This window comes from Hydra vulgaris, chromosome 05, assembly GCF_038396675.1.
Source record: "Hydra vulgaris chromosome 05, alternate assembly HydraT2T_AEP".
In the NCBI taxonomy this organism is placed as follows: domain Eukaryota; kingdom Metazoa; phylum Cnidaria; class Hydrozoa; order Anthoathecata; family Hydridae; genus Hydra; species Hydra vulgaris.
Genome location: NC_088924.1, coordinates 29534815 through 29548299, shown reverse-complemented (window position 1 = coordinate 29548299; position 13485 = coordinate 29534815). Strand labels below are relative to the sequence as shown.

Sequence of the window (13485 nt, the reverse complement as noted above, 5' to 3'; positions counted from 1 at the left end):
CTAAGTTAAGATTGATGAAAATTTACTTTAAAGACTACAAATATTTGTAAAAGATGATTAAAGGTTGTGGAGTCTAGATTAAAACAACTAGGTTGAGGAGACCAGGTTAAAACAACTAGGTTGTTGAGACTAGGTTAAAACAACTAGGTTGTGGAGACTAGGTTAAAACAACAAGGTTGTGGAGATTTTTTATGTTTAATATTTTAAAGTACTTTAGTCATGTTATAAGTTATTAGAGAACTCAATCAATAGATAGTGCATGTTACCCTGAGCTAATTAAGTTAAAGCCATAACAAAAGGCTTCTATTAAAGCCTTGACAATTAATAGGTTTATAAACCCCTAATATTAAACACTCTATTAACCTAAGAATGTTTTTTGGAAAAGATGATAAAATCAATTAACTCACCCATTCTGCAAAAATCACAGTGAACACCTCCAAATACAAATAACCAATAAAACTTTTATGTGTTTATTAATAAATATTTTATTTATTAAATACCATTGTGATTTTTTGCGGAATGGGTGAGTTAATTGTTTTTATCATCTTTTTCAAAAAACATTCTTAGATTAATAGATTGCTTAAATCTCTCCACTGCTTTGCTAAATAAATTAACATGGATGTAATTCACATAAACTATAATAAGTTAATAAGCCTCAACAATACACACAAAAAATTTTTTGACAGGAACACCACCCATGCACAACATGACACAGTAAATAATTTGATATTTAACAGCTATTGATGAAATCAGCTTCTGAGAGCTAACATAAAATTCAGGAAAACTTGCTACCAGTTAGCTTCAGAACAAATAATTTAAGAGCTGTACCCTCATTAGGAATTGACAAGAAGAGTAGTATAGCCACTATCATGGTGGCATAAGTAAAATCCTATGAGTAGAGTCAAGGAGAACCAGCATTATATATTAAAAAAATATACTGCAATGGAATTAATACTCTAATACACTAATGAAGAACTGGAGTAAAACTATGTAGTATGTAACTATGGAGTTTTTGTATATTTATAAAATATACTACACTAGCATATAGTAAATGTAAATAAAATGTACCAAAATGTAAATAAAATTTTTATTTGTTTTTGAAATATGTTTTGATGAACATTAAAAATTTGTAATTGAGAAACATTAAATGTAATTAAGAAACAAAAGATGTAATTGAGAAACGAAAGATATAATTAAGAAACATAAGATGTGGTTAAAAAAGGTAAGATGTAATTGAGAACTCGAAAGTTTTAAATATGAAAAGCAAAGTTGTAATTGAGAACATAATAGTTGTAATTAAGAAAGATTTATAATATAGATACTCAGAACAAAGTTCTTTGTATTTCTGAGTTTGTAGCCTTAATTTACTTTTTGATTTGCCTTAATCTACTTTGTGAACTGGCCAAATGAGTTGGTTTTCAATAAATAATAATTAAATCCCATCGAGTGATTACAGTTATATAGATAAATAAAAAATAATTTATTATCAATAAAATAAAAAAATCTTTAAAAAAACAACATTTGCAATGTAACTGGTGGTAACTGGAATTATCCCATTGGATGGTTACAGTTATTTAAATGAATAAAAAATAATTTATTTACAAAAAAATATGAGATTTAAATTAAATTTATACAACGTAATTAAAAATCATATTCTGTTAAACACCAACATGAATATCTTCCATATTTAAAACCATTGTGTAATATGTGTTTGTGTGTTGTACATCAAGTGCACACCATTATTGAATTTTTTGCAGAAAGAACAATTTTTTCTAAATATTGCGTTCATTGTTCCACAATTCCGATTTTTAATGTTACTTTTATTTTTGGACCAGATTGTTACCACTGTGTGTGACATTAGAAAGTAGGATCCCAAGCATAACAACTGAGCTAGTGAAAGACTCATTCCAAATAAGCATGCCAAGGAGCGTTTACTGTTACAATGACCAAAATCTCTAAACAATTCCCAGATGTAATCCACTGGAGAAACAGAGCCAACATCCACTTGTTACAAAAATCTGCTTCAAATGATCTTCTGCAAGTTTCCATCATGATGACATTTATTGTTGATTCCATCATGACGACATTTGATGTATGTTTGAACAATTGGAAGAAGGTATATTATTGCTCTTCTTTCTTGTCTGGCGCCTGATTGTGTTTTTTTAGTAAAATGGTTAATATTTTTTCCATCCAATCAGAATATCTGACAACCATTTTCTGTCAATAATTTTGGCATAGAACCACCTTTTCAAAATTCAATTGACTTTCACACAAATCAAAAGTTTGCGCAAGAATTTTCATCCATCCAATCCAATTGTCATTTTGCTCAGCACATTCAACAATTCTTTTTCTGTCACTTGGTGAAGATAAAACACATTTTCTTTCAACTATTTGGTTGTATGTTGATTGGTTTGATTGTATAAATTCTAAATTAATTTTGTGATTCTCAATTACATATTATGAATTTTAAACGACATCTTGTGTTTCTCAATTACATATTAGGATTTCTCAATTACATTGTGAAAGGAAAAAAAATTACACCAGAAGGATGTAATTGATTTTTAAAAGCATTGAATTTTTATAAAAATGTGTGAAAAACTTTAATTTTCTATTAAATGTAAGAAAAAGTAAAAAAAAGTGATGCTGTAAGGCAGGGGTTCCCAACCTTTTTGTACTCTAGAGTACATTCTAAAACATCTGTAAGGTGGTTCACCACCTATTTTTAATTGATAAACTCCTTTCTTCTTTTTTTCACATAATTGATTTTCTTGTATTCATAATTCAATAATAAATAATACACAAAAAAGTTTCAAAATAATAAAATTACTATTCAAATTACATACACAGAGAAATATATTTACAAAACTTAAACAAAATAAACAAAAAAGTATTAATACAAAGAAAATATTTTATTAAAAAAATATAATATTAATATGTTAATGTGAACTTTGGCATTGCATATTATTGGCCAGTGGCTCATAATTAGGATAGTGTGAAAATAATCTAGTTAACAAACAATCATAAAGATGTTCATTGAGTCGAAAAATATATCTTGATTTTATTAAGCTTATGTTTGAAAACAATGGTTGGCATAAATATTTCAAACCAAAAAATGATTTAAATTTACATGTCACTTTTTTCAAAACTAAAAACTTTTCTCTGTCAACTGTATTCTAAAAGTCCTCTGAAATTAAGAATTTTTGTAAAATATCATTCTTAATGTCTTAAATTTTTAACTTCTGCCTTTCTTGAAGAAAATCTGCAATACATGAGGCTATTTCCATTACATTCATTTGACAAGTAAAATAATTGATACAGAAGGAAACAATTGGCTCTATATGTGTAAACAGCAAAAATCTTTTTTCAAACCGTTTTTTAAGCACTTGAAGGTGCTTAATAAATAATGACCCATTTAATTCATTGTTACCTTGTATTTTTTTATACGTGAGAAATGAATAAAAGACTTGATCTGCAGATATGATATCAACAAATCCGATTTAGCTTTAAATGACTTTACAGAACTCCCTACAACTCCAAATTTCAATTTTTCCATGATATCTCTGAGAAAACTCAAATCAGCCAGCGAGAGCCAGCTGGTTCATTGTAATTTTCCTTTTTATTGTTTATGAATATTTTTATTTCTTCAATTATAAACATTCTAACCTCTAGTCTTTCCTTTCATATGTAACAATTGCAATAACTTTTACTTTAAAGTATACCATTCTCATCATAACTGCTAACTGGTATCTGATATATTTGCAAACTTTTCAAGTTGTAGCGAGAAACAGTCACTATTAATAGTCTCTGAGTCCGTATGTCTGTTGAAATTGCACATACTTTTCTTGTGAAGATGTTATTTTACATCTGTAAGTCTTGCATTTGTTTAAAAATACCTCAAAAAAAGAATCGGCACCAGTCAGAATTAATTCTTCAAACAACTTACCATCAATGAAAGGTTTTTTTTTTTTTGCCAACATGAGAATTATGAAAAACAATGGTGGCTTTTTAAGAACTTTCCGCATGCCTAGTGAGCAGTCTATTGTGCAGTTAGACTTGATTTTAGTTATTTTCAGATTCTCATCAAAAGCGGCATGAATTGTTCAAAAGTGACATTACGAATTGTCCAAAAGTAACATTACTATTGTTGTACAATAGTTGTACAACTGTTGTACAACATTTCTACAACTATTAGAAACTAAACTTAAACGATAAAAACAACAATCAGCAGAAATGTTGTGAAACTATTGATTGTGAAAAATGTGTGTGAACTAATCACAAAAAAAAAAAAATAATTGCACTGCGCTGAAATAATTTGTCTGCATATAAAAAATTTAAATCCATCCGTGTTATTAAAACTTTAAATAAGCAAACCCTGAAAGTAATAAAACTCAGCATTATTATATATAAGAGTCTTCTAAATAAATTCGTTTGCTTCAAATCATTTTTGTTTTTTAATAAATTTTTTTTATCAAAGTTGTTAAGTGAAAAAAAAAATATTTTTAATAATTTAATTTTATTATAAAATAACATCAAAAAACATAAATTCATAAATTTCGATGTTAGATTTGTGATATTGTGATGTGTTATTGGGGAGTTAAATTTGTAATACTGCGATGTTTCGAAAGTTCAATCAAACTAGCTGTTCTCATTTGAAAAAAAATATTAATTGCTAGTTTTTTTATTATTTTTATTATTTTATTTTTACAATACGAATTAGCAATATAGTTGTATGTATAATCCAGAAAAAAAATTTAAAAACATTTATGTATCTCTAAGGTATGAATGTTCATAGCCTAAGTGATCAAACATAGGTGATTTTTCAGTGTATATAACAAAAAACTTTACTTACTTCAGCGATAGTGATAATTTCAGGATAAAGTGTATGCAACATATAATTTGCAAGTTGCAGATAGTTCAAAGATTCAGTATCAGTTGCTGCACTAAAGTACTCATTATAATCACCACTAAATCCAAAACTTAATCCATGATGATTGTATAGCATTGAAGTAACACCATCAAACCGAAAACCATCAAACTTAAACTCATGAATATACCAACGCAAGTTAGAAAGAAGAAAACGAAGGACTTCCCAACTACAAAAAATAACAACGAAAAAATTGTTTAATTTAAATTAAAACATAATATATAACTGAATTATATAGTATAACTGAATTGAACATGCAATTAAACAGTAAAATTGAATTTAATTAAAATTTTCTTATTACTAAAATTGTTTTTGGGCAAAAAAAATTTACTTACAATCTTCAATATTTCATCTTAAAATATTTTTTTCTCATTAACACTATATTTTTCTAGCCCACTCTTACTAAAAAATGGCTTTAAAAAAATGAAAGGTTTTGACCTAAAATTGGTTATCATTAATAACAATATTTAAAAGAAAAGAACTAGCAAGGTTTAACATCTGTCTTCATGTTAATCTGTAAAATTTAATTTTAAAATCAAAGTCTAAACTTCTGCTCTGTTGAGATCAACTCTGTAACATATAACAACATATATAGAAAGAGAAAAAAACTAGATGTGTCCATGCATTACCTGTTGCAAGAAAGATTACAAATTTTGTAATAATGAACCCATAACAACATTTCAAATTTGATTATTTGAAAAAATCTGACAAACAAGCATACAATAAAGAGAAGATGAAGTGTGAAAAGTAACTTACAGTCATAGGAGCATTAACTTAAGTACCTTTTACAATTTCAGATATATCAAATAACAAAGCATATAAAACAAAATGTAAAAAAAAAACTACAATTTATTATTGAAATTATCGGATGTCTAATAATTATAAGCAATAATTTATGTTTTGAAGCCTTTTTATTGAAATGAGGTTGCTTCTTCTTTTCTTAAAGCTTCTTATTCACAAATGCTCAATATATAATAATCTAAAGGATATGCTCCTGGTGAACTTGGTGGCTAAATTTCCATTGACTAAAATTCTGATCTAAAACAGTTTTTAGAATAAACCAGTATAATTTAAAACAACTATGTTTACTTTTAGTTGCTAAATATATTTTGACAGCATTTGGTAACTAAAAAGAATTTTAACTCTAAATTAAACTGGTCTAATCTAAATCTAACTGGGCCTGCCTATAATAACATTTCCAAAAAATGTACACTATGTTTTGAAAGAAAAATTTGAAATTATTTACAAGAAAAATTTGAAATTATTACCTATTCAGATCAAGAAAATTTACTAAACAAAAAATCTGAATTAATTTCTAAATGTAGACATGAAAATAAGTACTTTTTAAAAAATTATAAAAACAAATGACCAGACTAAAATTATCATAATTCTGAAGAATTCTTTTCATGATTAATTTTTCTTTTCATGATTAATTTTAAATAGTAGTTGATGCAACTTTCTGATTGCAAAATAACTACAGTTATTACATAACTAATCATAACAATTCCCAACTTCCAGTAAAATATTTTTTCTATTATTTGAATATTTTGATGTTTAGACATTTTTCCTGATAAACCTACTGATGGAGAAACAAGTTATAAAAGTAAAAATTAGATATAATACTTAATTTCAACTGAAGATGGCAAGTGGTTGTTGAAACATGTATTGCTTTTATTAATAAAATGATTTTCACAATTAAAAAGTTTGTCTTATTTATTAATTTATTTACATTTTTTGTCTAAAATTTTTTTTGGATATATAAGCATATACATTATTGGCCATAAATTAGAGCTCACTATTTTTTTTTTTAAATCCTGTTTGATTGAAATTATTTTAAAAACTATTATACTTTTTCAATATTTTATTAGTATTAAATAAGTACTTACATCAGTGATTAAAAAATATCAAAATTTAGTTTTTAGTTTGTTTCAAAAGACTGTCTGGTTTCTTGTTCTTTATTTGGAAAAGGTTCTGCATGTTGCAATTTTATTCAAAGTATTTTTGTATTTTTATTCTAAGTATTTTGTTTTTACTAATTTATTGTTGCTCTGTTCTTTAAGAACATTGAGCACTCTATTTGTAGAACACACTAACATAATTTATATAAATATTATACATATATATACATACAAGTATGTATATAAGTATATATATATATATATATATATATATATATATATATATATATATATATATATATATATATATATATATATATATATATATATATATACATATATATATGTGTGTGTGTGTGTCTATGTATAATATATATATATACATACAGGCCTGTATATATATACATACGTATGAACATACAGGTCTTTGAGTAAAGGCGTGCGGTCCCACGCAAAGTTGGCAAAACGCCAAGGTTTTTTTTTATAATAAACCTCGGTTTTTTGCCCGGTTTGTTTTTAGCCCAGTGGATTTTTTAGGGTAATTTTGGGTTTTATTTTTTATATTTGTTAAAAATTTGTTTGTTTAATAATATTGAAGACTAGTATAATTTTCAATTTTAAGTTTATTTAAAATATAACTTATGTTTTTAAAAATTTATAACAACGGCTCTCAAATTATTTATTTTTTATTACAGTTTTAAAATAATTTAAAACTGTAATAAAACATGAAAAATGTTTTAATTACAGTTTTATGTTAAATTCATGTTAAACCTAAATGTACTGATTTATTTTAGATTGATAAATAATATCTTTTATAATTAAAAATGCCAATAGGAAGTGGAAGAAAGAATGGGATGAAGTAACTGAAGTTGAAAACAGTACAAAGGTTTCTTGTGACTATTGTTATGCTTTGATTAGCAACAAGATAGAACAAGTAAAGCCCCATTTAAAACATTGCCAAAAAAAGTTTAAGTTTTTACACAAGCATACAGAAGGAGGCAATCTCAATTTGTCAAAATATTTAAATAAAAATTGTAATAATGTACTTTCAAATAATGATTTAAATATTAGTACATCTGCTCTAATAGCTGGATTATCATCTCAAGTTAGGAAAAGCTCTTTGGCATCTGTTAGTTCTATAAGTTTGCCAACACTTTGTTAGAAGCAACGTTGATGCCATCATACACAATATCAACTAATATGTAACAGAAAGAAAATATTGATATGAAAATAGCAAAATTTTTCTTCAGTGCAAATGTATCATTTAAAACTTCTGAAAATCAAGAATTTATAGACATGATCAATTCATTGAGGCCAGGACATAATTCACCAATCCATAAAATGCTTGGAGGAGAGCTCTTAGAAAAAGTTCAAAAGGAAGTATACAACAAAATGATAGATCAACTTACCCAAGAAGAGAAAACAATAACAATTATGCAAGATGAATGTTACTAATGATCCCATTATTGCTCATAGTGCATATGATGGACTCAAGTCTAAAATTTTATAATCAAATAAAAAAACAGCAAGACTAAACTCATTTGTAATGTCATTACAAAGACCTTAACGAAACATACAACAAAGAAGTATTCGCTGTGGTAACAGATAATAAAAATAAGATGAAAAAAATGAGGGATTTAATCAAAGATCAAATCATTATTTAAATCTTTTAGAAAAAGAAGTAACACACTCAGATGTCATCAAATATGTGGTTGAAGTGCAGAAATATATTTGCAATACACATCAACCACATGTAAACATTATTTTGTGTTAGTGGATTAAAAACTTCAAGTATAAAAAATATATAAAAGTTTAAGATAAACTATTCAATTTTTATTTAGGGATGGTTGCGTGAGAAAAGAAGGCATATGCCTCAGTTACCAAATGATACCCGACATAACTCCCAAATTGACTGTATGGAAAATACATTAAAAATCTACTAAATTTATGCAGAAATAGTAGATAATCATGATATACCTATTAAAATCAGAAAAACTATTGAAAATCGAGCAATATTTAGAGAAGCTAACAGTCTTCAAACCAAATTCAAAATATTTGATGTTGTTTTAGATCAAGTATTTAATTTTTTTAAATTAAAGCTTTCGTTAAGACGTTTAAAGTTTTAGGCGTTTAAAGGAAAAGTAATAAAAATAAAAATGTTATGAATTAAATAAATAAAAAATAAAAGTTTTTCTAGATGCAAAGTGAAAGCTGTCACCTATCCAAATGTGTTGAGTTGTGGCTCTCACTTCTGAACAATCCTGAACTAAGTTATTACCACACAGCTATCAAGAAGAGATGTAATGATGCTATGACACCTATCAATTATCTTGTATACATGACCAATCCACGCTTTTTGGGTAAAAATAAGTTTTGCATTAAAAACCAAAAAAATTTATTTTCACACTTATATGCTAATCGGAATTTAATTTTTTTTTTTCATAAGCAAAAACCTGCTGATTGGAAATGAAGATGAGGCTGAAGAATGGCTTTACAACCATTATCTTGATTTTGTACCTGGTTTTGCTTAAATTAAAGGATTGTGATGCGTTTCCTAAAAGGATATTGAGCGATCAAATTATATCAACAATATTGGTGGTCTATCATTAACCAGAAAAATGAGAAACCAGTTCAGAAAAAGTTGCCTGAAGGATTTTGAAAATTTATTTCTAAACTTTAAACATGCCCTGCTAGCTTAGGATCAATAGAAAGAATATTTTCCTTGTTTGGTTTTATCTGCTCAAAACTTAGAAATAAATTAGGAAGCAAAAAGGCTAAAAAGCATGTGTAAATATATAGACAAAAAAAGTATATTAAAAATATAATTAGTCTTGTCAAAGTGTATTTATTCTAAAAAACCTCATTGAATGAATATAATTTGTTTCATTTCCAAAATAAAATTGTGTTAAATAAAAATAATATTGTGTTTGAATTTTCCTTTATAGCTAGCTCTATTATTTGTTTGTGTTTTCAGAAATGTTGGTTAATACAGGGTTACCACTATTAAAACTGAGGCTAAAAATAAAGACTTTAAGGATAATTAAGGATATTTGCCCAATTTATAAGGATTTGGTCGTAAATGCAAATTTTTTCAAGGAAAAAATAAAGAGAATTGAGGAGAAAATGATTACTTTAAAAACAGAATCTTTCTTTTTTTCAATAAATATTAAATATAAATAGATAAACTATTATAAATAATATACATATACATAATATATATATATATATATATATATATATATATATATATATATATATATATATATATATATATATATATATATATATATATATATATAACATTATTATAAAAGTTCATTTTTCTTTTTAACAAGCTTCTTTTTTTTAAAGCTTTTCAAGAGACTCTTGTTTGTCAAAGGCAGCTCTTTTTAATGCATTAGATTTTAATATGTCAGCTTTAATGTCATCTAAATACAAAGAGAATCATTAAATAATGATATCTCATTTAGTATTATATGAACTAAAAATTATTCATATTCAAGGCACAAACCTAAAGCTATCCTTTTTTCAGCACGGAACCCAATTTCATCAGACGACTTTTTTAAATTCTCAATCATAGAAAATGCCTGTCAAATTTCTGTATTGACTATTTCAATATCCTCAATCACTTTTTGTTTTGCTTCCGTTTTCTCTGCTTTTTCTGCAGACAGGGCTTTTGATCGTTGATCATCAAAATACCTCTTTCTTGTCTGTTTGCAGCTATTCAACAAATCTTTAGTCCAAACAATCTTTATCTTTATCAAAAGTCAAAAAAAAATTCTTTGTTATCAACAACGACAGTTTTACAAAACCTGGAATATTCATTCTTAGCTAAATCACCAACAGAAGCTCTAATTTTCTTGTAAGTAACAAGTTTCATCAACAGTTTTTCAAAAAAACATTCACATTTTTCTGGGAATTCAGCTATAAATGATGGGGAAACACACATCAGACAGCAAGCAACCAGAGAAGACCTAAGGCTCTTCTCAATGATATGAGTACACATTGAGACAAGGAAATCGCATACTTCCCTCTTGAACTTGTCAATTTGAACTTCAGTTTTCTTTCCTTTACTTTTGAGTTGCAGGAGATCATACTTCAATGAAAAGCCAACATCAATCTTGCTGGTTAAAAGTTGGTTTGCACAATTAGATAGATCTATTTTTAATAAAGACATTATAGTTTTGGTGTTTGCAAGAACATCTAATCAAATGAAATTTGCATAAAAGTTGCGTAGTAGTTCTTCAAGTGTCACCACCAGAAAAAGAGTCATTGGCTTATCAGTTTGAAAAGAAACTAAAAGAAAAAAAATAGCAATTTTGAAAATAACATTTTGCATTATTTTTTGAAATTTGAAAATAATCAGAAAATAGTTTATTTCTCAAAATATATTAAAGAGCATAAACAGCAATACAATTGCATCAGGAATAAAATAAGGAATACCAAGGAATGCATTTAGACTGCCACTAATTTCTTTAAAAAACTTCAACTTTAAAGGAACCAAAACTTCATTTGCTCAAGCACTTAAATGTTTGAAACTGGTGTTTTGCCCTGATTTACCATATCCAGGTTGCTTATTCTTTGGTAAAGACTTCCAGTAATCAACAACAAAGATAACTTTTGACCAAACCTGTATTGTTTTCTTGGCAACATTTTGGTTCACCGAGTGCTACAAAACAAGTAAGGGAAATCTGAACTTGTTGCCTCAGCTATTCCTTCATAATCACTTGCTCTTGATGGACTTTCATGAAATATATGGTACATTGAAGACAACAACTTCTTTGTGTTCCAGCCTATAGCTTTGGCACCAGTTTGTAAGGATCCATTTATAGCATGTAAACCACAGGTACCAATGTCAATGAGTGTACTTAATTCATTGTTCTGACGTTCTTCATTGAGCATTGTCAAAAACCGTTTATTAACATTAGGGCCATCCATAGATATCTGAAGCATTTTTTTATCATTCAAACCAATCATGCAGGATTTAAATATTTAGAATATATGGGGCTATTTAGAATCTGGGGATATTTAGAATATCTGGGGCTGCAGCTTTTCCCATAAATTCTGAAGTATAATATCTAGTACAAACAGTATTACTCTCTTCATTCCAATACCACACTTGTAAGTCCATTTGACCTTTTTTTACAACTTTATTGTCAGACTCATCAAAAAGATATACAAAGTTATCCAGCTTGTTAAGATCTCCTAATAGAATTTTTTTTAAATACGGGGCAAGACAGCGAGTTACTATATAGCCAGATTTTGTTTGACCACAGTAAAAGTTGTTGGCAATTTTGCTATCTGGAAACATTGATGTAAATTGTTTAGAATTCTCTAAAAAAATATTTGCTTTGAACAGTATCTAAACACCAAATCAACTCTGCTTTCAAAACTGCTTCCTTTTGAAGCATATCTGAAATGTTACATTGCTTTGATGAGATAGACTTCTGTGGTTCTGATTGCACAATTTCTTTGAACAAAACAGAGTAACCTTCTTGTGGCAATCGTTCTATGTGCTTTACTCCTCTTGCATGTGCATCAACAGCCTAGATACCCATAACTGCTACTGAAAACAACTTAGAACAAACTTTGCATCTTGCAAGGGATTTTTATCTTTTTGAAGCCAAGAAGTGTAACTATCATTATTAACCAAATTTCTTGGAAACTACTTTTATATTTAGGCATCTAAAGGTAATTTATGAAAAACAATTAATAATCTTTTGTATTCAATCTCAAGTTTGTTGAATATCTACCTAATATTTTTTTTCCCTAAAGTATGTATATTTAGCTGTAATTAAAAAAAGAGGTAATTCAATACTAAGACTCTTCCCCTATTGCACAGTGTTTACTTCCACAGTGTAGAAAAAACTAAAATTACAGACGGAAAGTAAAAGAAAAACAAGGACAGCCTAAGTTCAAATTTCAAAATTTGACCTAAAATAAAGGTAACACCACTAGATTAAAAAATATTATATTTAAGTCTTTGTACAAAATTTTTTTTGTCGTTTTTTTTCTTCACTTTTAACTGACCATGTTTGGAAAGACATGTTGAAAATAAGTAATATAATTTCCATACACCAAATCCAGGCATCTAATATTGACAGTCTGTATTGATACGAACTTTCATTTTCAGGCCTAGCAGACACTTTAGTCAAATCGTTCATTTGTTGTGGAGTAGCTCCACATATTGTACATGTAGACGCAGGAGGCATATCTGTTATTACCTTAGCCACTTTTCCATCTAACATTGCTAAAAAAAGCTCATATATCGCATGTATTTCTTTACAACTTTTGTTACATATAGATGGCTGTAAAGAGTATATTTGGCTTTTTATTTCATCTACAACAACCTTAGTTTTCTCAGGAGTCTCTGCAAAATTCTATACATATAGGTCGACAAAAATGTACAGATGAAGGAGCCGGATTTTGTCAAACAACTACGTCAGTTACCTCATCAACTAATCTGATCGGTTCCAAAGAACTAATAAATAAATTTGCATCAGAAATAAGTTCAGATTCCTCTAGAAGTTTCTCTTGTACTCGCTCTGGCCAGAGAAGCCATCACAACCCTATTTACTATACAAAATTAAGTGTTTAAATTTACTTTTGTACACGGAATCTATAGTCAAAATTCTATCTACAGTGTGATCCAATAAATCTTGC

At 27.4% G+C, this 13485-nt stretch overlaps 1 protein-coding gene across 1 annotated transcript in view; it reads right to left on the bottom strand.

The window, feature by feature from the left end:
• The window catches only part of LOC136071945 (1,4-alpha-glucan-branching enzyme-like), a 68634-nt gene that overhangs the window by 29637 nt on the left and 25512 nt on the right, over positions 1–13485 (bottom strand). The window contains exon 7 of the mRNA XM_065797853.1: positions 4850–5093. Coding sequence (XP_065653925.1) covers positions 4850–5093 — 244 coding nt within the window. The remainder of the gene's footprint in view (positions 1–4849; positions 5094–13485) is intronic.